General features: G+C 55.0%; 2 protein-coding genes and 1 long non-coding RNA gene across 14 annotated transcripts in view; 1 reads left to right on the top strand and 2 right to left on the bottom strand.

The window, feature by feature from the left end:
* Positions 1-1,326: 1,326 nt before the first annotated feature.
* On the bottom strand, positions 1,327-12,667 carry LOC128074247 (coiled-coil domain-containing protein 68-like). Of its 12 annotated transcripts, none has more exons than XR_008203116.1 (10): positions 12,463-12,662; positions 11,573-11,646; positions 9,267-9,392; positions 9,067-9,177; positions 6,669-6,751; positions 6,496-6,586; positions 6,302-6,385; positions 1,929-2,200; positions 1,826-1,860; positions 1,327-1,523 (listed from the first exon to the last, which is right to left on the bottom strand). XR_008203116.1 is itself a non-coding variant. In XM_052669921.1 (9 exons), exons 2-8 carry the CDS (start codon positions 11,633-11,635, stop codon positions 2,036-2,038), a joined length of 723 nt encoding a protein of 240 aa, XP_052525881.1. In that variant the 5' UTR covers positions 11,636-11,646; positions 12,463-12,662; the 3' UTR covers positions 1,722-1,860; positions 1,999-2,035. The 12 variants fall into 12 exon arrangements, 3 of the variants coding, with proteins under 3 accessions (XP_052525881.1, XP_052525879.1, XP_052525882.1); XR_008203117.1 differs by having other exon boundaries at positions 1,964-2,200; XR_008203119.1 differs by having other exon boundaries at positions 1,785-1,860; positions 1,999-2,200.
* LOC128074251 (uncharacterized) lies at positions 11,753-12,176 on the top strand. Its single transcript, XR_008203130.1, has 3 exons — positions 11,753-11,840; positions 12,005-12,064; positions 12,107-12,176. It is a non-coding gene; the product is annotated as an uncharacterized LOC128074251 (long non-coding RNA).
* An 851-nt stretch (positions 12,668-13,518) lies between the features above and the next one.
* Positions 13,519-26,897, bottom strand: part of LOC128074245 (uncharacterized) — a 20,427-nt gene continuing 7,048 nt past the window's right edge. Inside the window, exons 3-10 of the mRNA XM_052669917.1 lie at positions 24,962-25,204; positions 23,124-23,330; positions 22,737-22,964; positions 19,770-19,923; positions 18,539-18,648; positions 18,332-18,445; positions 16,250-16,399; positions 13,519-13,819 (exon numbers count right to left, since the gene is read on the bottom strand). Of these exons, the coding sequence (XP_052525877.1) occupies positions 13,709-13,819; positions 16,250-16,399; positions 18,332-18,445; positions 18,539-18,648; positions 19,770-19,923; positions 22,737-22,964; positions 23,124-23,330; positions 24,962-25,204 (1,317 nt within the window). The 3' untranslated portion in view covers positions 13,519-13,708. The remainder of the gene's footprint in view (positions 13,820-16,249; positions 16,400-18,331; positions 18,446-18,538; positions 18,649-19,769; positions 19,924-22,736; positions 22,965-23,123; positions 23,331-24,961; positions 25,205-26,897) is intronic.

Below are 26,897 nucleotides of genomic sequence, written 5' to 3'. Positions count from 1 at the left end.
GGCAACCATGGCTCTCAATTGGGAGCAATGGATCAATATTTGGCAGCCACGGGTCTCTATTGGGAGCAATGGATCCCTATTTGGCAGCCATGGGTCTCTATTGGGAGCAATGGATCAATATTTGGCAGCCGTTGGTCTCTATTGGGAGGAATGGATCCATATTTGGCAGCCGTGGGTCTCAATTGGGAGGAATGGATCCATATTTGGCAGTCATGTGTCTCCATTGGGAGCATTGGATCCCTATTTGGCAGCCTTGGGTCTCAAATGAGAGCAGATGGATCAATATTTGGCAGCCATGGGTCTATATTAAGAATAGTGGATCAAAATTTGGCAGCTCTGGGTTTCCTATTGGAAGGTATGGGTCCCTATTTGGCAACCATGGCTCTCAATTGGGAGCAATGGATCAATATTTGGCAGCCATGGGTCTATATTAAGAATAGTGGCTCCGTATTTGGCAGCTCTGGGTTTCTATTGATCGTAGTGGATCCCTATTTGGCAGCCATGAGTCTCTATTGGGAGTAGTGGATCAGTTTTTAGCAGACATGGGTCCTATTGGAAGGAATGGATCAATATTTGGCAGCCATGGGTCTATATTAAGAATAGTGGCTCCCTATTTGGCAGCTCTGGGTTTCTATTGATCGTAGTAGATCCCTATTTGGCAGCCATGGGTCTCAATTGGGAGGAATGGATCGCTATTTGGCAGCCATGAGTCTCTATTGGGAGCACTGGATCAGTTTTTAGCAGACATGGGTCTCTATTGGAAGGAATGGATCAATATTTGGCAACCGTGGGTCTATATTAAGAATAGTGGATCCCTATTTGGCAGCTGTGGGTTTCTATTGATCTCATTGGATCCCTATTTGGCAACCATGGCTCACTATTGGGAGGAATGGATCAATATTTGGCAACCGTGGGTCTATATTAAGAATAGTGGATCCCTATTTGGCAGCTGTGGGTTTCTATTGGAAGCCATGGATCCCTATTTGGCAACTGTGGGTCTCTATTGGGAGTAATGGATCTTTATTTGGCAGCCGTGGGTCTGTATTAAGAATAGTGGCTCCCTATTTGGCAGCTGTGGGTTTCTATTGGAAGCCATGGATCCCTATTTGGCAACTGTGGGTCTCTATTGGGACTAATGGATCTTTATTTGGCAGCCGTGGGTCTGTATTAAGAATAGTGGCTCCCTATTTGGCAACCATGGATCTCTTTCTGGTAGCCACCGGCCTACATTTGGTAGCCACAGGTCCGTATTTGGTTGACTTCCAGCGGTTCCCCCCCGCTTAATTAGCGGGGTTAATTAGCCGAACGTTCGTTAAATAAAGGAGCTTTCATTTGCATTCGTGTGGTGTTTGTATTGGTAGAATGGAAGGGGGTGGGGGGGTGGTCCTCCAGGATCATAGAGTTGTGGGGAAGGAAGGTCCTCCAGGGTCATAGAGTTGCGCAATGGTTGGGTAGGAGAGACAAATATCACAGAGCCACGGGAAGGAAGACCCTCCTATCCCACCACCCTACATCTCTATGATCTTGGAGGACCTTGCTACCCCCCCGCCCTTCAACTCTATGACCCTGGAGGACCCCCCCCCCCTCCCCTTCCCACAACCCACCATCTCTATGACCCTGGAGGACCCCAGCAGCCCACCAACTCTATGACCCTGGAGGACTGTGGAGGACTCCTCCCCCCCCCCCCCCCCCCCCTTCCCACCACCCACCAACTCTATGACCCTGGGAGGACCCCAACAACCCACCAACTCTATGACCTTGGAGGACCCCACCAACTCTATGACCCTGGAGGACCCCCCTTCCCACCACCCACCAACTCTATGACCCTGGAGGACCCCAACAACCCACCAACTCTATGAGCTTGGAGGACCCCACCAACTCTATGACCCTGGAGGACCCCCCTTCCCACCACCCACCAACTCTATGACCCTGGAGGACCCCAGCAACCCACCAACTCTATGACCCTGGAGGACCCCAACAACCCACCAACTCTATGACCCTGGAGGACCCCACCAACTCTATGCCCCTGGAGGACCTAGGACTCCATTCTGCCTCCTGATTGGTAGAGCTTGCGAATCCGGCAGCTTTGCACCGCCTCCAAAGAACCAATGGGACGAAAGCTTTCGGTCCCCACCCCTTTGGAAAGCCTGGCGGCGGATTGGCCCAGCTGAGCTGTCAATCTCGCCTTCAGCTCCTTATTCTCCAATGGGGGAAGAAGAAGACATGAGAAGCAAAGCATCCCATGTCCCCCCATAGGCTCCCATTCATCCCATGTCCCCCCATAGGCTCCCATGTCCCCCCATGTCCCCATAGGCCCCCATGTCCCCCCCATTACCCCCCATAGGCTCCCCATGACCCCATAGGCCTCCATGTCCCCCTATGTCCCCCCATAGGCCCCCATTCATCCCACGTCCCCCCATATCCCCCTATAGGCCCCCATGTCCTCCCATGTCCCCCCATGTCCCCATAGGCCCCCATAGGCTCTCATGTCCCCCCATATCCCCCCATGTCCCCCCATAGGCCCCCATCTCCCCCCATACGTCCCCATAGGCCCCCATAGGCCCCCATTCATCCCATGTCCCCCCATATCCCCCCATAGGCCCCCATGTCCCCCCATGTCCCCCCATCTCCCCCCATGTCCCCATAGGCCCCCATAGGCCCCCATTCATCCCATATCCCCCCATGTCCCCATGTCCCCCCATATCCCCCCCTGTCCCCATAGGCCCCCATATCCCCCCATGTCCCCATAGGCCCCCATGTCCCCCATAGGCCCCCATGTCCCCCCATGTCCCCATAGGCCCCCATAGGCCCCCATTCATCCCATGTCCCCCCATATCCCCCCATGTCCCCCCCTGTCCCCATAGGCCCCCATAGGCTCTCATGTCCCCCCTTGACCCCATAGGCCCCCATGTCCCCCCCATGTCCCCATATGTCCCCCCATAGGCTCCCCATGACCCCATAGGCCTCCATGTCCCCTCCTGTCCCCCCATGTCCCTCCATGACCCCATAGGCCCCCATATCCCCCCATAGGCTCCCATTCATCCCATCTCCTCCCATGTCCCCCCATGTCCCCATAGGCCCCCATAGGCCCCCATAGGCCCCCATTCATCCCATGTCCCCCCATGACCCCATAGGCCCCCTCAGGCTTCCATGTCCCCCTATGTCCCCATATGTCCCCCCATAGGCTCCCATGTCCCCCTATGTCCCCCTATGTCCCCCCCATGTCCCCCCATGTCCCCCTATGTCCCCCCATACGCTCCCATTCATCCCATGTCCCCCCATGACCCCATAGGCCCCCATGTCCCCCCATGTCCCCCCATAGGCCCCCATAGGCCCCCATTCATCCCATCTCCCCCCCTGTCCCCATAGGCCCCCATGTCCCCCCATCTCCCCCCATGTCCCCATAGGCCCCCATAGGCTCTCATGTCCCCCCTTGACCCCATAGGCTCCCATGTCCCCCCATGTCCCCATAGGCCCCCATAGGCTCCCATTCATCCCATGTTCCCCCAAGTCCCCATAGGCCCCCCATGTCCCCATGTCCCCCAATAGGCCCCCATGTCCCCCCATGTCCCCCCATGTCCCCATAGGCTCCCATGTCCCCCTATGTCCCCCCATCTCCCCCCATGTCCCCCCATGTCCCCCCATAGCATCCCATGACTCCATAGGCCCCCATGTCCCCCCATGTCCCCCTATGTCCCCCCATGTCCCCCTATGTCCCCCCATAGGCCCCCATGTCCCCCCATGCCCCCCCATAGGCCCCCATAGGCCCCCATTCATCCCATGTCCCCCCATAGACCCCCATAGGCTCCCATTCATCCCATATCCCCCCATGTCCCCCCATCTCCCCCCATAGGCCCCCATAGGCCCCCATTCATCCCATGTCCCCCCATATCCCCCCATAGGCCCCCATGTCCCCCCATGTCCCCCCATATCCCCCCATAGGCCCCCATAGGCCCCCATTCATCCCATGTCCCCCCCTGTCCCCATAGGCCCCCATGTCCCCCCATCTCCCCCCATGTCCCCATAGGCCCCCATAGGCTCTCATGTCCCCCCTTGACCCCATAGGCTCCCATGTCCCCCCATGTCCCCCCATATCCCCCCATAGGCCCCCATGTCCCCCCCATGTCCCCCCATGTCCCCCATAGACCCCAAGTCCCCCCATGACCCCATAGGCCCCCACGTCTCCCCCTGTCCCCCCTCCTGTCCCCCCATGTCCCCCTATATCCCCCCATGACCCCATAGACCCCCATGTCCCCCCATCTCCCCCCATGTCCCCCCTTGACCCCATAGGCTCTCATGTCCCCCTATGTCCCCCCATAGGTTCCCATTCATCCCTTGTCCCCCCATAGGCCCCCATGTCCCCCCATGTCCCCCCATGTCCCCATAGGCCCCCATGTCCCCCCATGTCCCCCTATGTCCCCCTATAGGCTCCCCATGACCCCATAGGCCCCCATGTCCCCCCATGTCCCCCCCTGTCCCCATAGGTCCCCATAGGCCCCCATGTCCCCCCTTGACCCCATAGGCTCTCATGTCCCCCCATGTCCCCCCATGTCCCCCCCTGTCCCCATAGGCCCCCATAGGCCCCCATGTCTCCCCCAGGTCCCCATAGGCCTCCATGTCCCCCCATGTCCCCCCATATCCCCCCATAGGCTCCCATGTCCCCCTATGTCCCCTTATGTCCCCCCATGTCCCCATAGGCTCCCATTCATCCCATGTCCCCCCCTGCCCCCCATGTCCCCCCATATCCCCCCATGTCCCCATAGGCTCCCATTCATCCCATGTCCCCCCCTGCCCCCCATGTCCCCCCCATGTCCCCCTATGTCCCCATCAGCCCCCATAGGCCCCCATAGGCCCCCATGTCCCCCCATGTCCCCCCATATCCCCCCATGTCCCCATAGGCCCCCATAGGCCCCCATAGGCCCCCATTCATCCCATGTCCCCCCATGTCCCCCCATCTCCCCCCATGTCCCCATAGGCCCCCATAGGCCCCCATTCATCCCATGTCCCCCCATGTCCCCCCATCTCCCCCCATGTCCCCATAGGCCCCCATAGGCCCCCATTCATCCCATGTCCCCCCATGTCCCCCCATATCCCCCAATGTCCCCATAGGCTCCCATTCATCCCATGTCCCCTCCTGTCCCCCCCATGTCCCTCCATGACCCCCCATGTCCCCATAGGCTCCCATTCATCCCATGTCCCCCCATAGGCCCCCATGTCCCCTCCTGTCCCCCCCATGTCCCCCTATGACCCCCCCATGTCCCCCTATGTCCCCATAGGCTTCCATGTCCCCCTATGTCCCCTTATGTCCCCCCATGTCCCCATAGGTCTCCATAGGCTCCCATGTCCCCCCATGTCCCCCCATAGGCCCCCATATCCCCCCATAGGCCCCCATGTGCCCCCATGTCCTCATAGGCCCCCATAGGCCCCCATGTCCCCCCATGTCCCCCCATGTCCCCCCATGTCCCCCTATGTCCCCCTATAGGCTCCCATGTCCCCCCCATGTCCCCATATGTCCCCCCATGTCCCCATAGGCCCCCATGTCCCCCCATATCCCCATAGGCTCCCATTCATCCCATGTCCCCCCATGTCCCCTTATGTCCCCCTATGTCCCCCCATGTCCCCCCATCTCCCCCCATAGGCTCCCCATGACCCCATAGGCCTCCATGTCCCCCCCTGTCCCCCCATATCCCCCCATAGGTCCCCATAGGCCCCCATTCATCCCATCTCCCCCCATGTCCCCATAGGCCCCCATAGACCCCCATAGGCTCCCATTCATCCCATGTCCCCCCATGTCCCCCCATGTCCCCCCATGTCCCCATAGGCCCCCATGTCCCCCCCTTGTCCCCCTATGTCCCCATAGGTCCCCATAGGCCCCCATAGGTCCCCATAGGCCCCCATGCCCCCCCATAGGCCCCCATAGGCCCCCATTCATCCCATGTCCCCCCATAACCCCCCATGTCCCCCCATCTCCCCCCATGTCCCCCCATGTCCCCCCATATCCCCCTATGTCCCCATAGGCTCCCATGTCCCCCCATGTCCCCCCATCTCCCCCCATGTCCCCATAGGCCCCCATAGGCCCCCATATCCCCCCATATCCCCCCATGTCCCCCCATATCCCCCCATGTCCCCATAGGCCCCCATAGGCCCCCATTCATCCCATGTCCCCCCATATCCCCCCATATCCCCCCATATCCCCCCATAGGCCCCCCATGTCCCCATAGGCCCCCATAGGCCCCCATATCCCCCCATAGGCCCCCATAGGCCCCCATAGGCCCCCCCTTTTCCCCCCATCCCATAATACCTCCTCCTCCAAGCCCCTCAGCCTCTCCTCCATCTCCTCCACCCTCCGCTCCTTCATCCTCGCTTCCCTCCTCAGCTCCTCCGCCTCAAGAAACCAATCATTCATTAACCTATAAGGTTAACGACCCCCCAACCCCCAAAGGCCGCTAATTAAGCCCTAATTAAGGGCTTAATGACCCCCCCAAAGCCGCTCACTTGACCAATGACCCCACGCAAGGCGCCGTGCTGCCTCTCCATCACCGCCTGCAGGTGGGCCAGCTGCTCCTCCAAGGTGCCGATCTCCTCCCTAATTAGCCTCTAATTAGCTCCATTAAGTGGCCACCCATCCTAAGTGCCTTAATTAGGCTCATTAAGGCCTCCTTCGTTACCGCAAACGGGCTGAAGCCCTTAAGGGAGGCTGGAGGAGCTGCAGCTCCAGCTTGAGCTTCTTGGTGCTCAGCATTCGCTTCTCCTACAAGGGGGGGGAAAAAGGGGGGGAAAAACCCCAAAATGGACCCAAAATTGACCCCAAAATGGGGCCCAGACCCCAAAGACCCCAAAGACCCCAAAGCCGACCCTATAAGACCCCAAAATGACCCCATAAGACCCCAAAACGACCCCATAGGACCCCAAAGACCCCAAACTCAACCCTATAAGACCCCAAAATGGCCGCCAGGCCCCAAAGGGTCTCCTCCAGCGTCTTCCCTGCTACTCTATGGTCTCGGAGGACCCTCCTACCCCGACCTCCCTGCAACTCTATGATCCTGGAGGACCGACTTCACCCAATGCCAACTGAACCCAAGACCCCAAAGCCAAAGCATCCAAGACCCCAAAATGAGCCCATAGGACCCCAAAATGGCCCCAAAGACCCCAAACCCAAACCCTATAAGACCCCAAAATGGGGCCCAGACCCCAAAGACCCCAAAGACCCCAAACCCGACCCCATAAGACCCCAAAATGACCCCATAGGACCCCAAAATGACCCCATAGGACCCCAAAGACCCCAAACCCGACCCTATAAGACCCCAAATGACCCCATAGGACCCCAAAATGGCCCCAAAGACCCCAAACCCAAACCCTATAAGACCCCAAATGGGGCCCAGACCCCAAAGACCTCAAAGATCCCAAACCTGACCCTATAAGAACCCAAAATGCCCCCATAGGACCCCAAAGACCCCAAACCCAAACCCTATAAGACCCCAAATGACCCCATAGGACCCCAAAGACCCCAAAGACCCCAAACCCGACCCTATAAGACCCCAAAATGACCCCATAGGACCCCAAAGACCCCAAACTCGACCCCATAAGACCCCAAAACGACCCCATAGGACCCCAAAGACCCCAAACCCGACCCCATAAGACCCCAAAACGACCCCATAGGACCCCAAAGACCCCAAACCCGACCCCATAAGACCCCAAAACGACCCCATAGGACCCCAAAGACCCCAAACCCGACCCTATAAGACCCCAAAATGGCCGCCAGGCCCCAAAGGGTCTCCTCCAGCATCTTCCCTGCTACTCTATGGTCTCGGAGGACCCTCCTACCCCGACCTCCCTGCAACTCTATGATCCTGGAGGACCGACTTCACCCAATGCCAACTGAACCCAAGACCCCAAAGCCAAAGCATCCAAGACCCCAAAATGAGCCCATAGGACCCCAAAATGGCCTCAAAGACCCCAAACCGAAATCCTATAAGACCCCAAAATGGGGCCCAGACCCCAAAGACCCCAAAGACCCCAAACCCGACCCCATAAGACCCCAAAATGACCCCATAGGACCCCAAAGACCCCAAACCCGACCCTATAAGACCCCAAAATGGCCGCCAGGCCCCAAAGGGTCTCCTCCAGCGTCTTCCCTGCTACTCTATGGTCTCGGAGGACCCTCCTACCCCGACCTCCCTGCAACTCTATGATCCTGGAGGACCGACTTCACCCAATGCCAACTGAACCCAAGACCCCAAAGCCAAAGCATCCAAGACCCCAAAATGACCCTATAAGACCCCAAAAGGACCCCATAGGACCCCAAAATGGCCCCAAAGACCCCAAACCCGACCCCATAAGACCCCAAAACGACCCCATAGGACCCCAAAATGGCCGCCAGACCCCAAAGACCCCAAACCCAAACCCTATAAGACCCCAAAATGACCCCATAGGACCCCAAAATGGCCCCAAAGACCCCAAACCCAAACCCTATAAGACCCCAAATGGGGCCCAGACCCCAAAGACCCCAAAGACCCCAAACCCGACCCTATAAGACCCCAAATGACCCCATAGGACCCCAAAGACCCCCAACCCGACCCCATAAGACCCCAAAACGACCCCATAGGACCCCAAAGACCCCAAACCCGACCCTATAAGACCCCAAAATGACCCCATAGGACCCCAAAGACCCCCAACCCGACCCTATAAGACCCCAAAATGACCCCATAGGACCCCAAAGACCCCAAACCCGACCCTATAAGACCCCAAATGACCCCATAGGACCCCAAAGACCCCAAACCCGACCCTATAAGACCCCAAAACGACCCCATAGGACCCCAAAATGGCCCCAAAGACCCCAAAGACCCCAAACCCGAACCTATAAGACCCCAAAACGACCCCATAGGGCCCCAAAGACCCCAAACCCGACCCCATAAGACCCCAAAACGACCCCATAAGACCCCAAAGATCCCAAAGACCCCAAACCCGACCCTATAAGACCCCAAAACGACCCCATAAGACCCCAAAATGGCCGCCAGACCCCAAAACCCCACAAGAACCCCCATAAATCCCCCCTTTCCCCCCCACCTCCTCCATCCTTCGCAGCCTCTCTTCCACTTCCGCCATCCGTCGCCTTTGTTCCTCTTCCTCCGCCATGTTCTTCCGCCACTCCTTCCTCAACTCTATGATCCTGGCTGCCTGCGGGGCCGCCATGAGTCCTCCAACCCCGTATGACCCCAAACGGCGGCCCTATAAACCCCCAAAAACCCCATTGAAAAACCCCAAACCTCCATTCGCTGCTTCTCCTCATGGTGGGATTTCTTCAGTTCTTCCTGTTTCTTCTTGTAGGTCTCCGAAAATCGTTGGGATGCTGATTTTAAAGCTTGGATTCCGGCTTCTCGCGTCGCTTCCAACTGCAGGGGGGCGAAAAAGGCCCTAAAAGTTTCCCCTATAGGATTTATAGGGTTTCCCAGTGCTGGAAAAGCCCATACAGGCCTCGATCCCCTGCAACTCTATGGTCTTGGAGGACTGATTTAACCCCATCTCTCCATAACTCTATGAGCTTGGAGGACTGACTTAAGCCAATGCCCTTCGACTCTATGATCCTGGAGGACCAATTTAACCCAGTGCTCTCCAACTCTATGATCTTGGAGGACCAACTTAACCCAATACCCTTCGACTCTATGATTCTGGAGGACCAATTTAACCCAATGCTTTCCAACTCTATGATCCTGGAGGACCAACCCAACGCCCTTCGACTCTATGATCCTGGAGGACCAACCCAACGCCCTTCGACTCTATGATCCTGGAGGACCAACCCAATGCCTTTCAACTCTATGATCCTGGAGGACCAACCCAATGCCCTTCGACTCTATGATCCTGGAGGACCAACCCAATGCCCTTTGACTCTATGATCCTGGAGGACCGACTTAACCCAATACCCTTCGACTCTATGATCCTGGAGGACCAACCCAATGCCCTCTGACTCTATGATCCTGGAGGACCAACCCAACGCCCTTCGACTCTATGATCCTGGAGGACCAACCCAATGCCCTTTGACTCTATGATCCTGGAGGACCAATTTAACCCAATGCTTTCCAACTCTATGATCCTGGAGGACCAACCCAATGCCCTTCAACTCTATGATCCTGGAGGACCAATTTAACCCAATGCTCTCCAACTCTATGATCCTGGAAGACCAACTTAACCCAATACCCTTCGACTCTATGATCCTGCAGGACCAACCCAATGCCCTTCAACTCTATGATCCTGGAGGACCAACCCAACGCCCTTCGACTCTATGATCCTGGAGGACCAACCCAATGCCCTCTGACTCTATGATCCTGGAGGACCAACCCAATGCCCTCTGACTCTATGATCCTGGAGGACCAACTTAACCCAATACCCTTCGACTCTATGATCCTGGAGGACTAAGTGAACCCAACGCCCTTCAACTCTATGATCCTGGAGGACCCTCCTACTCCAAGCCCCTTCAACTCCATGATCCTGGAGGACCAACCCAATGCCCTTCAACTCTATGATCCTGGAGGACCAACCCAACGCCCTTTGACTCGATGATCTTGGTGGACCAACTTAATGCAATACCCTTCAACTCTATGATCCTGGAGGACCAACCCAACGCCCTTTGACTCTATGATCCTGGAGGACCAACCCAATGCCCTTCAACTCTATGATCCTGGAGGACCCTCCTACTCCAAGCCCCTTCAACTCTATGATCCTGGAGGACCAACCCAATGCCCTTCGACTCTATGATCCTGGAGGACCAACCCAATACCCTCTGACTCTATGATCCTGGAGGACCAATTTAACCCAATGCTCTCCAACTCTATGATCTTGGAGGACCAAATTAACCCAAGAACCTTCGACTCTATGATTCTGGAGGACCAATTTAACCCAATGCTTTCCAACTCTATGATCCTGGAGGACCAACCCAACGCCCTTCGACTCTATGATCCTGGAGGACCAACCCAATGCCCTCTGACTCTATGATCCTGGAGGACCAACTTAACCCAATACCCTTCGACTCTATGATCCTGGAGGACCAACTTAACCCAATACCCTTCTACTCTATGATCTTGGAGGACCAACCCAATGCCCTCTGACTCTATGATCCTGGAGGACCAACCCAATACCCTTCGACTCTATGATCCTGGAGGACCCTCCTACCCCAAACCCCTTCGACTCTATGATCCTGGAGGACCAACCCAATGCCCTCTGACTCTATGATCCTGGAGGACCAACCCAACGCCCTTCAACTCTTAGATCCTGGAAGACCCTCCAACCCCAAACCCCTTCAACTCTATGATCCTGGAGGACCAACTGAACCCAACGCCTTTCAACTCTATGATCCTGGAGGACCAATCCAGCGCCCTCTGACTCTATGATCTTGGAGGACCATCCTACAGCATCTTCCCTGCAAGCCTATGATCCTGGAGGACCTCTTAACCCAATGCCCTCCAACTCCATGATCTTGGAGGACCCTTCTACCCCCATCTTCCCCACTTCTCTATGATCCCAGTGCTCAAAAACCCCAAATCTGCCTCCCCCCCCATAAAACAAATTAAGGCCCAACCTGAAGGCGGAGGATTCTGTTCTGGTGGTTGAGGTCCAGGAGTTGCTGCTCGATGGGGTCCATCGTTCCGGTGGCTAATTAATTGGCATTAATTAGGATTGAGGAGGTTGGGAGAGGTGGGGGAGGTCGGAGAGGGAAAGGGGGAGAAGGAAGGTCCTCCCAGGTCATAGAGATGGAGGGAGTGGGGTAGGAAGGCCCTCCAAGACGATAGAGTTGAGGGGTGGAGGTTGGATGGTCCTCCAAGGTCATAGAGATGGAAGGGAGTGGGGTAGGAGGGTCCTCCAAGACCATAGAGTTGAGGGGTGGAGGTTGGAGGGTCCTCCAAGGTCATAGAGATGGAAGGGAGAGGTGTATGAGGGTCCTCCAAGGTCCTAGAGATGAAGGGGAATGGGGTAGGAAGGTCCTCCAAGATCATAGAGTTGAGGGGTGGAGGTTGGAGGGTCCTCCAAGGTCATAGAGATGGAGGGGAGAGGTGTATGAGGGTCCTCCAAGGTCATAGAGATGGAGGGGAGTGGGATAGAAAGGTCCTCCGAGATCATAGAGTTGAGGGGTGGAGGTTGGAGGGTCCTCCAAGGTCATAGAGATGGAAGGGAGAGGTGTATGAGGGTCCTCCAAGGTCATAGAGATGGAGGGGAGTGGGGTAGAAAGGTCCTCCGAGATCATAGAGTTGAGGGGTGGAGATTGGAGGGTCCTCCCAGGTCATAGAGATGGAGGGGAGTGGGATAGGAGGGTCCTCCAAGATCACAGAGAGGGAAGGGAGATGTGTATGAGGGTCCTCCAAGATCATAGAGTTGAGGGGTGGAGGTTGGAGGGTCCTCCGAGATCACAGAGATGGAGAGTGGGGGTTGGAGGGTCCTCCAGGGTCATAGAGCCGTAGGCTAGAAAGTCACCTGCCCAAAGGAAGTCCCCCCTCTCCAGGCTGTAGCAGCGGATCCTGACGGTGCGTGAGAAGCTTTTGCTCCCAGCTTCTAATTAAAACGATTAATTAGAAGCCGGTAATTTGCCTTTCTCTTCCTTCCAGGCCTTCGCAGCTCCTTTTCTCCCCTCCCCAAGGGCGAAGTCCCAGCAGTTGGAGGGCAGCGCCCAGTTCCAAAGTCCTCTCCCTCCCCCACCAACTCTATGATCCTGGAGGACCCTCCTACCCCACCCTCCCCGTGGCTCTATGGCCTTGGAGGACCGTCCTACCCCGATCCCTGCAACTCTATGGCCTTGCAGAACCTACCTAGCCCCACCCAACAGCTCTATGATCCTGGAGGACCATCCTACTCCAGTGCCCTCCAACTCTATGATCTTGGAGGACTCTCCTACCCCAGTGCCCTCCAACTCTATGATCCCGGAGGACCCTCTTACCCCAATTCCTCAACTGTATGATCTTGGAGGACCCTCCAACCCTTACCCTCCATCTCTATGATCCTGGAGGACCCTCCAACCCCTACCCTTCATCTCTATGATCTTGGAGGACCCTCCTTCCCAACCGCTCCACAACTCTATGATCTTGGAGGACCATCCCCAATCCAACCACCCCCCAACTCTATGACCCTCCTGAAGGACCCCCATACCCTACAACTCTATGATCCTGGAGGACCCCCCTACCCCACAACTCTATGATCCTCCTGAAGGACCCCCATACCCTACAACTCTATGATCCTGGAGGACCCTCCTACCCCACAACTCTATGATCCTCCTGGAGGACCCCCCTACCCCACAACTCTATGATCCTCCTGGAGGACCCCCCTACCCCACAACTCTATGATCCTCCTGGAGGACCCTCCTACCCCACAACTCTATGATCCTTCTGGAGGACCCCCCTACCCCACAACTCTATGACCCTGGAGGACCCCCATACCCCACAACTCTATGATCCTCCTGGAGGACCCTCCTACCCCACAACTCTATGATCCTCCTGGAGGACCCTCCTACCCCACAACTCTATGACCCTGGAGGACCCCCCTACCCCACAACTCTATGATCCTCCTGGAGGACCCTCCTACCCCACAACTCTATGACCCTGGAGGACCCTCCTACCCCACAACTCTATGACCCTGGAGGACCATCTCGTCCGCCCTTCCATTCCACCAACAGAAACGCCGCGCCAAGGCCAACGTAAAACTCATTTAATTAACGAACGTTCGCTCGTTAAGAGCGGGGAAAGTTCTGGAACTCCTTCTGATCTTTGTGGAAGAGTTGAGCCAGGATGTGGTCGGCTGTGTCCATGAAGTATTTGTTCATACGAAGGGTCTTCAGTGCCTGGAGGAAAACAAGGTGGCTACCAAATATGGGGCTGTGGCTACCAAATATGGGGTCTGGCTACCAAATATGGGGCTGTGGCTACCAAATATGGGGTCTGGCTACCAAATGTGGGGCTGTGGCTACCAAATATGGGGTCTGGCTACCAAATATGGGGCTATGGCTACCAAATATGGGGCTGTGGCTACCAAATATGGGGCTATGGCTACCAAATATGGGGTCTGGCTACCAAATATGGGGCTATGGCTACCAAATATGGGGTCTGGCTACCAAATATGGGGCTGTGGCTACCAAATATGGGGTCTGGCTACCAAATGTAGGTCTGGCTACCAAATATGGGGCTGTGGCTACCAAATATGGGGCTATGGCTACCAAATGTAGGCCTGTGGCTACCAAATATGGGGCTGTGGCTACCAAATATGGGGCTATGGCTACCAAATATGGGGTCTGGCTACCAAATATGGGGCTATGGCTACCAAATATGGGGTCTGGCTACCAAATATGGGGCTGTGGCTACCAAATATGGGGTCTGGCTACCAAATGTAGGTCTGGCTACCAAATATGGGGCTGTGGCTACCAAATATGGGGCTATGGCTACCAAATGTAGGCCTGTGGCTACCAAATATGGGGCTGTGGCTACCAAATATGGGGCTATGGCTACCAAATATGGGGTCTGGCTACCAAATATGGGGCTATGGCTACCAAATATGGGGTCTGGCTACCAAATATGGGGCTGTGGCTACCAAATATGGGGTCTGGCTACCAAATGTAGGTCTGGCTACCAAATATGGGGCTGTGGCTACCAAATATGGGGCTATGGCTACCAAATGTAGGCCTGTGGCTACCAAATATGGGGCTGTGGCTACCAAATATGGGGCTGTGGCTACCAAATATGGGGCTGTGGCTATCAAATATGGACCCATAGCTGCCAAATATTGATCCACAGCTACCAACTGTGGAGCCGGAGCTGCGAAATAGGGATCCATTGCCAGTAGAAAAGCATGGCTGCCAAATAAGGAGCCATTGCCACCCGTATAGACCGATGGCTGCCAAATTAGGAGCCACTGCTACTAATAGAGACCAATGGCTGCCAAATAAGGATCCATTATGTCCTACATAGACCAGGGGCTGCCAAAAACGGAGCCACTACTCCCAACATAAACCACAGCTGCCAGATATTGATCCACTGCTCCAATAGAGTCCCATGGCTGCCAAATAGGGACCCATTGCTCCTAATTGAGGCTAATCGCTGCCAAATTGGGACCCAAAGATGCCAAATAGGGAACCTTAGCCAATAGGGAAGCATGGCTGCCATATAGGGATCCATTCCTATCCTATATGGACCCATGGCTGCCAAATGGGGATCCATGGTTCCCCACATAGACCCAGAGCTGCCAAATACAGCCCCATGTCTGCCAAATAAGGAGCCAGTGCTCCCCATATAGACCCAGAGCTGCCAAATAGTGATCCATTAGCCCCCATACAGACCCATAGCTGCCAAATAGAGATCCATTAGCCCCCATATAGACCCGCAGCTGCCAAATAGAGATCCATTGGACCCCATATAGACCCGCAGCTGCCAAATAGAGATCCATTAGACCCCATATAGACCCGCAGCTGCCAAATAGAGATCCATTAGACCCCATATAGACCCACGGCTGCCAAATAGAGATCCATTAGACCCCATATAGACCCGCAGCTGCCAAATAGAGATCCATTAAACCACATATAGACCCGCAGCTGCCAAATAGAGATCCATTAGCCCCCATATAGACCCGCAGCTGCCAAATAGAGACCCATTAGACCCCATACAGACCCGCAGCTGCCAAATACTGACCCATTAGCCCCCATATAGACCCGCAGCTGCCAAATAGAGATCCATTAGCCCCCATACAGACCCATAGCTGCCAAATAGAGATCCATTAGACCCCACATAGACCCGCAGCTGCCAAATAGAGATCCATTAGACCCCATATAGACCCGCAGCTGCCAAATAGAGATTCATTAGACCCCATATAGACCCGCAGCTGCCAAATAGAGATCCATTAGACCCCACATAGACCCACGGCTGCCAAATAGAGATCCATTAGACCCCATATAGACCCACGGCTGCCAGATAGAGATCCATTAGACCCCATATAGACCCGCAGCTGCCAAATACTGACCAATTAGCCCCCATACAGACCCGCAGCTGCCAGATAGAGATCCATTAGACCCCATATAGACCCGCGGCTGCCAAATAGAGATCCATTAGACCCCATACAGACCCATAGCTGCCAGATAGAGATCCATTAGCCCCCATATAGACCCGCAGCTGCCAAATACTGACCCATTAGCCCCCATACAGACCCATAGCTGCCAGATACGGATCCGTGGCTACCACCCTCGCCCTTTGGGCTACCAACCCCCCCCCCCCCCCCCTTTCCTCACCTCCTTCCCAGTGCTGTAAGCCACCACCAGCAGCAGCTCCTCGTCACAAACGCTCCTCAAGTAATGCTGAGTCCCGACAGGGAAAAAAATCACGTCCCCTATCGTGACATCGAACGTCACCGTCGTCCCCGATTCCATCACTAAGCCGGCCTGGATTAACAGAGCCGTTAATGAGTGGCGTTAACGACTTCCGGGTAACCATAGAGTCCCCATAGCTGCTAAATAGGGGTCCATTAGACCCCATAAACACCATAGCTGCTAAATAGGGAGCCATTAGACCCAGTAGACCCATAGCTGCTAAATAAAGATCCATTAGACCCAATAGACCCCCACAGCTGCCAAATAGGGATCCATTAAACTCCATAAACCCCATAGCTGCCAAATAGGGAGCCATTAGACCCCCGTAGCTGCAAAATAGGGATCTGTTGGACCCAATGGACCCCCATAGCTGCCAAAAAGGGATCCATTAGACCTAATAGACCCCCACAGCTGCCAAATAGGGATCCATTAGACCCCCACAGCTGCCAAATAGGGATCCATTAGACCCAATAGACCTCCATAACTGCCAAACAGGGATCCATTAGACCAGCACAGCTGCCAAATAGGGATCTATTAAACCCCAGCTTGACCCCCAGCTGCCAAATAGGGATCCATTAGACCCAATAGACCTCCATAGCTGCCAAATAGGGATCCAATAGACCCCCACAGCTGCCAAATAGGGATCCATAATTCCCCACCTAGACCCATAACTGCCAAATAGGGATCCATCAAACCCAATAGACCCCCATAACTGCCAAATAGGGATCCCCTAGACCCCCACAGCTGCCAAATAGGGATCCATTAAACCCCAGCTTGACCCCCAGCTGCCAAATAGGGAGCCATTAGACCCCCCATAGCTGCCAAATAGGGATCCATTAGACCCAATAGACCCACATAACTGCCAAATAGGGAGCCATTAGACCCAATAGACCTCCATAGCTGCAAAATAGGGATCCACTAGACCCCCACAGCTGCCAAATAGGGATCCATAATTCCCCACCTAGACCCATAACTGCCAAATAGGGATCCATTAGACCCAATAGACCCCCATAGCTGCCAAATAGGGATCCATTAGACCCAATAGACCCCCATAGCTGCCAAATAGGGATCCATTAGACCTAATAGACCCCCACAGCTGCCAAATAGGGAGCCATTAGACCCAATAGACCCCCATAGCTGCCAAATAGGGAGCCATTAGACCCAATAGACCCCCATAACTGCCAAATAGGGATCCATAATTCCCCACCTAGACCCATAACTGCCAAATAGGGATCCATTAGATCCAATAGACCTCCATAACTGCCAAATAGGGAGCCATTAGACCCAATAGACCTCCATAGCTGCAAAATAGGGATCCAATAGACCCCCACAGCTGCCAAATAGGGATCTATTAAACCCCAGCTTGACCCCCAGCTGCCAAATAGGGATCCATTAGATCCACTAGACCCCCACAGCTGCCAAATAGGGATCCACTAGACCCCCACAGCTGCCAAATAGGGATCCATAATTCCCCACCTAGACCCATAACTGCCAAATAGGGATCCATTAGACCCAATAGACCCCCATAGCTGCCAAATAGGGATCCATTAAACCCCAGCTTGACCCCCAGCTGCCAAATAGGGATCCATGAGACGCCATATAGACCCATAGCTGCCAAATAGGGATCCATGAGACCCAATAGATCCCCACAGCTGCCAAATAGGGATCCATTAGACCCAATAGACCCCCATAACTGCCAAATAGGGAGCCATTAGACCCCCGTAGCTGCCAAATAGGGATCCATAATTCCCCACCTAGACCCATAGCTGCCAAATAGGGATCCATTAAACCCCAGCTTGACCCCCAGCTGCCAAATAGGGATCCATTAAACCCCAGCTTGACCCCCAGCTGCCAAATAGGGATCCATTAAACCCAATAGACCCCCATAGCTGCCAAATAGGGATCCATGAGACCCAATAGACCCCCCCAGCTGCCAAATAGGGATCCCCCAGCGTTAATTAACCCCGGAGCGCGTTAATTAGCCCCTTCCCAAGCCCTCCATACCCTGGCGCAGCCGCTGACGACGTAGGCGAGCTCATTAGCATTGAAATGGTAATGAGGCTGGCCCAGCTCGTTAGCGAAGATCCTTAACGAGGCCAAGGTGAGCGAGCGGCTCTCCTAGGATCAATTAAAACTCATTAACAGGTCCTGGAAGGGGAAGGGAGGGGGAGGGAAGGTCCTGGAAGGGGGGGAAAGGATTAATTAAGGTACCTCATTAAGGGATTGGATGTAAATGAGCTCCATGGGGGACTTGGAGGTCCTGGCAGAGCGAAACGGAGCCCATTGGAATTGGCCACCATGGAAAGGGTGGATGGGAGAAGCTGGAAGGGATGGAAAGGTCCTGGCAGGTTAATGGAGGGGAAATTAATGAGTTTCGGATGCTAATTAAGGTCCTGGAAGGTTAATTAGGGGCTCAGCTTCAACCTTAATGAGGCTAGGATGCTAATTAAGGTCCTGGAAGGGTAATTAGGGGGAAATCTCCCAGCCTAATGAAGCTATGAGGCTAATTAAGGTCCTGGAAGGGCGATAGGTGGCTTTCTCCTTTTTAATGAGCCTATGAGGCTAATTAAGGTCCTGGTAGGTTAATTAGGGGCTCAGATCCAACCTTAATGAGTTTCGGATGCTAATTAAGGTCCTGGAAGGGTAATGAGGGGCTCAGATCCAACCTTAATGAGGCTAGGATGCTAATTAAGGTCCTGGAAGGGTAATGAGGGGCTCAGATCCAACCTTAATGAGGCTAGGATGCTAATTAAGGTCCTGGAAGGGTAATGAGGGGCTCAGATCCAACCTTAATGAGGCTAGGATGCTAATTAAGGTCCTGGAAGGGTAATGAGGGGCTCAGATCCAATCTTAATGAGGCTAGGATGCTAATTAAGGTCCTGGAAGGGTAATGAGGGGCTCAGATCCGACCTTAATGAGGCTAGGATGCTAATTAAGGTCCTGGAAGGGTAATGAGGGGCTCAGATCCAACCTTAATGAGGCTAGGATGCTAATTAAGGTCCTGGAAGGGTAATGAGGGGCTCAGATCCAACCTTAATGAGGCTAGGATGCTAATTAAGGCCCTGGAAGGGTAATTAGGGGCTCTTATCCAACCTTAATGAGTTTCGGATGCTAATTAAGGTCCTGGAAGGTTAATTAGGGGGAAATCTCCCAGTCTAATAAAGCTATGAGGCTAATTAAGGTCCTGGAAGGGCGATAGGTGGCTTTCTCCTTCTTAATGAGCCTATGAGGCTAATTAAGGCCCTGGAAGGTTAATTAGGGGCTCATCTCTGACCGTAATGAGGCTAGGATGCTAATTAAGGTCCTGGAAGGGTAATTAGGGGAAAACCTCCCAGCCTAATGAAGCTACGCGTCTAATTAAGGTCCTGGAAGGGCGATAGGGAGCTCAACTCCCACCTTAACGACCTTTGCGACCCTAATTAAGGTCCAGTCTGTTAATTACCTCCGAGGTCATACAAATAGCGCCACACTTGGCTGTCTTCCGAGCGCGTGTAATTAACGCTGTGCACTAATTGGCCCAAATTAGGCGGCAGGTTGACGACTTGGGCCTCCGAAAACTTCCGGAACGTTCGGATGAATTTCACTCCACCAATCGGCTGCCAGCAAACAAAGAATCAAGCGAAGGGAGCCAATCAGAAGCTTTGGAGCTTCCAGGACCCAAATATCCCATAATTCCCCTTCCAGGACCCAAATATCCCATAATTCCCCTTCCAGGACGCAAATTCCCCATCTTTCCCCTTCCAGGACCCAATCAATGCAATTTTCCCCTTCCAGGACCCAAATTCCCCATCTTTCCCCTTCCAGGACCCAAATATCCCATAATTCCCCTTCCAGGACCCAAATTCCCCATAATTCCCCTTTCAGGACCCAAATATCCCATAATTCCCCTTCCAGGACCCAACCAATGCAATTTTCCCCTTCCAGGACCCAAATATCCCATAATTCCCCTTCCAGGACCCAAATTCCTCATCTTTCCCCTTCCAGGACCCAACCAATGCAATTTTCCCCTTCCAGGACCCAAATTCCCCATGTTTTCCCCTTCCAGGACCCAACCAAAGCAATTCTCCCCTTCCAGGACCCAAATATCCCATAATTCCCCTTCCAGGACCCAACCAATGCAATTTTCCCCTTCCAGGACCCAAATATCCCATAATTCCCCTTATAGGACCCAAATTCCCCATGTTTTCCCCTTCCAGGACCCAATCAATGCAATTTTCCCCTTCCAGGACCCAAATATCCCATAATTCCCCTTCCAGGACCCAAATTCCCCATCTTTCCCCTTCCAGGACCCAACCAATGCAATTTTCCCCTTCCAGGACCCAAATTCCCCATGTTTTCCCCTTCCAGGACCTAAATTCTCCATTTTTCCCCTTCCAGGACCCAACCAATGCGATTTTCCCCTTCCAGGACCCAAATTCTCCATCTCTCCCCTTCCAGGACCCAACCAATGCAATTTTCCCCTTCCAGGACCCAAATATCCCATAATTCCCCTTCCAGGTCCCAAATTCCCCATCTTTCCCCTTCCAGGACCCAACCAATGCAATTTTCCCCTTCCAGGACCCAAATATCCCATAATTCCCCTTCCAGGGCCCAAATTCCCCATCTCTCCCCTTCCAGGACCCAACCAATGCAAACCAACCTCATAGGAGGACCCAACCACCTCACTATTCACCTTCCAGGACCCAACTTCCCCATAGAACTCAATAGAGCCCTATTGGAACCTCATAGGAGGACCCAACCACCTCACTATTCACCTTCCAGGACCCGAATTCCCTATAGAACTCAATAGAGCCCTATTGGAACCTCATAGGAGGACCCAACCACCTCACTATTCACCTTCCAGGACCCAACTTCCCTATAGAACTCAATAGAGCCCTATTGGAACCTCATAGGAGGACCCAACCACCTCACTATTCACCTTCCAGGACCCAACCTCCCTATAGAACTCAATAGAACCCTATTGGAACCTCATAGGAGGACCCAACCACCTCACTATTCACCTTCCAGGACCCAACTTCCCCATAGAACTCAATAGAGCCCCAATGGAACCTCATAGGGGGACCCAACCACCTCACTATTCCCCTTCCAGGACCCAACCTCCCTATGAACCTCAATATCTCCTCAACGGATCGAGGTAGAGAGATGCAACCAACGCCAGTTTCCCCTTCCAGGACCCAACCTCCATATATTCCACTGTAGATCCCCAATAGAACCTCATAGAGGGATGCAACCACCTCACTTTTCCCCTTCCAGGACCCAACCTCCCTATAGAACTCAATAGAGACCCAATAGATCAACATAGAGGGATGCAACCACCGCACTTTTCCCCTTCCAGGACCCAACCTCCCTATAGAACTCAATAGAGCCCCAATGGAACCTCATAGGGAGATGCAACCACCGCACTTTTCCCCTTCCAGGACCCAACTTCCCTATAGAACTCAATAGAGACCCAACAGATCAACATAGAGGGATGCAACCACCGCCAATTTCCCCTTCCAGGACCCAACCTCCCTATAGAACTCAATAGAGCCCTATTGGAAACTCATAGGAGGACCCAACCACCTCACTATTCACCTTCCAGGACCCAACCTCCCTATGAACCTCAATATCTCCCCAATGGATCAACATAGAGGGATGCAACCACCGCACTTTTCCCCTTCCAGGACCCAACCTCCCTATAGAACTCAATAGAGCCCCAATGGAACCTCATAGGGAGATGCAACCACCGCACTTTTCCCCTTCCAGGACCCAACCTCCCTATGAACCTCAATATCTCCTCAACGGATCAACATAGAGGGATGCAACCACCGCCAATTTCCCCTTCCAGGACCCAACCTCCATCCAAACCACTGCAATTAACCCCTTCAGCACCACTTCACGCCCCAACCGAGCCCCATTTCCCCTTCCAGGACCCAACCTCCCTATAGAACTCAATAGAGCCCCAATGGAACCTCATAGGGAGATGCAACCACCGCACTTTTCCCCTTCCAGGACCCAACCTCCCTATAGAACTCAATAGAGCCCTATTGGAAACTGATAGGAGGACCCAACCACCTCACTATTCACCTGCCAGGACCCAACCTCCCTATAGAACTCAATATCTCCCCAATGGATCAACATAGAGGGATGCAACCACTGCCAATTTCCCCTTCCAGGACCCAACCTCCCTATAGAACTCAATAGAGACCCAATGGAACAAGGCAGAGGGATGCAACCACCGCACTTTTCCCCTTCCAGGACCCAACCTCCCTATGAACCTCAATATCTCCTCAACCGATCGAGGTAGAGGGATGCAACCAACGCCAGTTTCCCCTTCCAGGACCCAACCCCCATCCAAACCACTGCAATTAACCCCTTCAGCACCACTTCACGCCCCAACCGAGCCCCATTTCCCCCTCCCCTTTTGAACCTGAAGCGCCCGAGCCGCGATGTCTTCCGGCGTGCCCAAAAACGCCTCATCCGCCTCCAACGTCTTCACCTCCTCGTGGCTCCCGAAGAAGAGGAGCAGCACCGCCTCCCCCTCCCCGCAATTCTTGATCCAATGCACGGCGTTGCGGGGGAAAAAAACCACCTGGCCTTCGGTACCGTTGAAAACGGTGACGTTTTCGGCCGTCACCACGCCGATCCAAACCGTCCCCTAGGATATTTCCTCCTTTCGTTCCCCCGCGAGGAAAACGGTTTTTCGAGTAGGGGAAGAGGAACCCCGAGGATGCGAGTAAAAGCGGGACGATCGGCAGGAAGGTGGAAGAGAGAAAAAGGAAGAGTGGGGAAAAAGAAGGCGAGCATCGGCGCTTACTTGCAGGACGTAGCCGTGCTCGTTGGCGTTGAAATGCCAATGGGGGACGCGGAGCCCGCCGGGTTTGATCCTCAATAGGGCCACGCTCATTTGGGATTGCTTCTGGTGGAGGCTTTCCCCAAATTCCTGCCCTTCTGGGTCGGGGTAATGATCCGAATCGGATCGGTACGTCGCCCATTGGATCGTGCCGCCGGGGTATTTTTGGGGCTGGAGGGTTGGGGGTGAAAAGATTCCATTCATTTTCCTTTCTTCCTTTCCTTTCCTTTCCTTTCCTTTCCTTTCCTTTCCTTTCCTTTCCTTTCCTTTCCTTTCCTTTCCTTTCCTTTCCTTTCCTTCCCTTCCCTTCCCTTCCCTTCCCTTCCCTTCCCTTCCCTTCCCTTCCCTTCCCTTCCCTTCCCTTCCCTTCCCTTCCCTTCCCTTCCCTTCCCTTCCCTTCCCTTCCCTTCCCTTCCCTTCCCTTCCCTTCCCTTCCCTTCCCTTCCCTTCCCTTCCCTTCCCTTCCCTTCCCTTCCCTTCCCTTCCCTTCCCTTCCCTTCCCTTCCCTTCCCTTCCCTTCCCTTCCCTTCCTTCCCTTCCCTTCCCTTCCCTTCCCTTCCCTTCCCTTCCCTTCCCTTCCCTTCCCTTCCCTTCCCTTCCCTTCCCTTCCCTTCCCTTCCCTTCCCTTCCCTTCCCTTCCCTTCCCTTCCCTTCCCTTCCCTTCCCTTCCCTTCCCTTCCCTTCCCTTCCCTTCCCTTCCCCTTCCCCTTCCCCTTCCCCTTCCCCTTCCCTTCCCTTCCCTTCCCCTTCCCCTTCCCCTTCCCCTTCCCCTTCCCCTTCCCCTTCCCTTCCCCTTCCCCTTCCCCTTCCCCTTCCCTATTTCCCCTTCCCCATTTCCCCTTCCCTTCCCCTTCCCCTTCCCCTTCCCCTTCCCTTCCCTTCCCCTTCCCCTTCCCCTTCCCCTTCCCCTTCCCCATTTCCCCTTCCCCTTCCCCATTTCCCCTTCCCCTTCCCCTTCCCCTTCCCCTTCCCCATTTCCCCTTCCCCATTTCCCCTTCCCCTTCCCCTTCCCCATTTCCCCTTCCCCATTTCCCCTTCCCCTTCCCCTTCCCCTTCCCCATTTCCCCTTCCCCTTCCCCTTCCCCTTCCCCTTTCCCATTTCCCCTTCCCCATTTCCCCTTCCCTTCCCCTTCCCCTTCCCCATTTCCTCATCCCCATCCCCATCCCCATTTCCCCTTCCCCTTCCCTTCCCCTTCCCTTCCCCTTCCCCTTCCCCTTCCCCTTCCCCTTCCCCTTCCCCATTTCCCCTTCCCCTTCCCCTTCCCCTTCCCCTTCCCCATTTCCCCTTCCCCTTCCCCTTCCCCTTCCCTTTCCCTTTTCCCCTTCCCCTTCCCCTTCCCCTTCCCCTTCCCCTTCCCCTTCCCCTTCCCCTTCCCCTTCCCCTTCCCCTTCCCCATTTCCCCTTCCCCTTCCCCTTCCCCTTCCCCTTCCCCTTCCCCTTCCCCTTCCCCTTCCCCATTTCCCCTTCCCCTTCCCCTTCCCCTTCCCCTTCCCCTTCCCCTTCCCCATTTCCCCTTTCCCTTCCCCTTCCCCATTTCCCCTTCCCCTTCCCCTTCCTTTTCCCCTTCCCCTTCCCCATTTCCTCATCCCCTTCCCCTTCCCCTTCCGCTTCCCCATTTCCCCTTCCCCATTTCCCCTTCCCCTTCCCCTTCCCCTTCCCCATTTCCCCTTCCCCTTCCCCTTCCCCTTCCCCTTCCCCATTTCCCCTTCCCCTTCCCCTTCCCTTCCCCTTCCCCATTTCCCCTTCCCCATTTCCCCTTCCCTTCCCCTTCCTCTTCCCCTTCCTCTTCCCCTTCCCCCACCTCAGATCGACTCAAACGATTCAGGAACCCAAACCGAACGTCCACCAGCGGTCGGGACGAAACGGCTCCATCCTTAACGAGCACCTCGTTAACATTCATCTCATTAACTCTCATCTCATTAACGAGGCCCCCGGCCTTGGTGTAAACGAGGGAGAGGCTGAGGACGCCGACGGCCGTGGTGAGGAGGCCGGCCAGGAGGCAAACGGCAAACAGCTTCAGCAGGGATCGGCGGCCTGGGGAGGCCTGAGGGCAGGGGAGAGTTGGCCAGGCCCAAGCCAGGCCAAAGGGAGCCAAACCGGGCCAAAGCAGGCCGACTTGGGCCAAGCCAGGCCAAGCTGAGTGAAGCCAGGCCAAGTTGGGCCAAGCTGGGTGAAGCCAGGCCAAGTTGGGCCAAGTTGAACCATACTGAGACAAGCCAGGCCAAGCTGAACCAAGCTGGGTGAAGCCAGGCCAAGTTGGGCCAAGCCAGGCCAAGCTGAGCCAAGTTGAGCCAAGCTGGGTGAAGCCAGGCCAAGCTGAGCCAAGTCAGGCTGAGCTGAGTGAAGCCAGGGCAAGCTGAGCCAAGTCAGGCTGAGCTGAGTGAAGCCAGGGCAAGCTGAACCAAGCTGAGTGAAGCCAGGCCAAGTTGGGCCAAGCCAGGCCAAGCTGAGTGAATCCAGGCCAAGCTGAGCCAAGCCAGGCCAAGCAGAGTGAAGCCAGGCCAATTTGAGCTGAGCCAGGCCAAGCTGAGCCAAGCCAGGCCAAGCCAGGCCAAGCAGAGTGAAGCCACGCCAAGTTGAGCCAAGCTGGGTGAAGCCAGGCCAATTTGAGCCATGCTGAGCCAAGCCAGGCCAAGTTGGGCCAAGCCAGGCCAAGCTGAGCCAAGCCAGGCCAAGCTGAGCAAAGCTGAGCCAAGCCAGGCCAAGCAGAGTGAAGCCAGGCCAAATTGGGCCAAGCCAGGCCAAGCTGAGCCAAGCCAGGCCAAGCTGAGCCAAGTTGAGCCAAGCTGAGCAAAGCCAGGCCAAGCTGAGCCATGGTGAACCAAGCCAGGCCAAGCTGAGTCAAGCCAGGCCAATTTGAGCTGAGCCAGGCCAAGCTGAGCCAAGCCAGGCCAAGCCAGGCCAAGCAGAGTGAAGCCAGGCCAAGTTGGGCCAAGCTGAGTGAAGCCAGGCCAAGTTGGGCCAAACCAGGCCAAGCTGAGCCAAGCTGGGTGAAGCCAGGCCAATTTGAGCTGAGCTGGGCCAAGCTGAGTGAAGCCAGGCCAAACTGAACCAAGCCAGGCCAAGTTGGGCCAGGCCAGGCCAAGCAGAGTGAAGCCAGGCCAAGCCAGGCCTACCCAACCCCAACCCCAACCCCAATCCCAATCCCAACCCCAATCCCAACCCCAACCCCAACCCCAACCCCAATCCCAACCCCAATCCCAACCCCAATCCCAATCCCAATCCCAATCCCAATCCCAATCCCAATCCCAACCCCAATCCCAATCCCAATCCCAATCCCAATCCCAACCCCAATCCCAATCCCAACCCCAACCCCAACCCCAACCCCAACCCCAATCCCAATCCCAATCCCAACCCCAATCCCAATCCCAATCCCAATCCCAACCCCAATCCCAACCCCAATCCCAATCCCAATCCCAACCCCAATCCCAATCCCAATCCCAACCCCAATCCCAACCCCAATCCCAATCCCAACCCCAATCCCAACCCCAATCCCAACCCCAATCCCAACCCCAATCCCAATCCCAACCCCAATCCCAACCCCAACCCCAATCCCAACCCCAATCCCAATCCCAATCCCAACCCCAACCCCAATCCCAACCCCAATCCCAACCCCAATCCCAACCCCAATCCCAACCCCAATCCCAATCCCGATCCCAATCCCAATCCCAACCCCAATCCCAATCCCAACCCAATCCCGATCCCAATCCCAACCCCAATCCCAATCCCAACCCCAA

The sequence above is a fragment of the Tympanuchus pallidicinctus genome, unplaced genomic scaffold (assembly GCF_026119805.1).
Source record: "Tympanuchus pallidicinctus isolate F22 unplaced genomic scaffold, pur_lepc_1.0 scaffold87, whole genome shotgun sequence".
NCBI lineage: Eukaryota > Metazoa > Chordata > Aves > Galliformes > Phasianidae > Tympanuchus > Tympanuchus pallidicinctus.
Note: the sequence above shows the minus strand (reverse complement) of the source record. Positions and strands in the feature narration are given on the sequence as shown.

Coding starts and splice junctions, on each gene's coding strand:
- LOC128074247 (XM_052669919.1), bottom strand. CDS start 11,635: ATGGACCCCATCGAGCAGCAACTCCTGGACCTCAACCACCAGAACAGA. Junction 6,386..6,495: donor TGCGTGGGGTCATTGGTCAA/GTGAGCGGCTTT, acceptor TGGTTTCTTGAG/GCGGAGGAGCTGAGGAGGGA. Junction 2,201..6,301: donor TGAGGGGCTTGGAGGAGGAG/GTATTATGGGAT, acceptor CCCCCATTGGAG/AATAAGGAGCTGAAGGCGAG.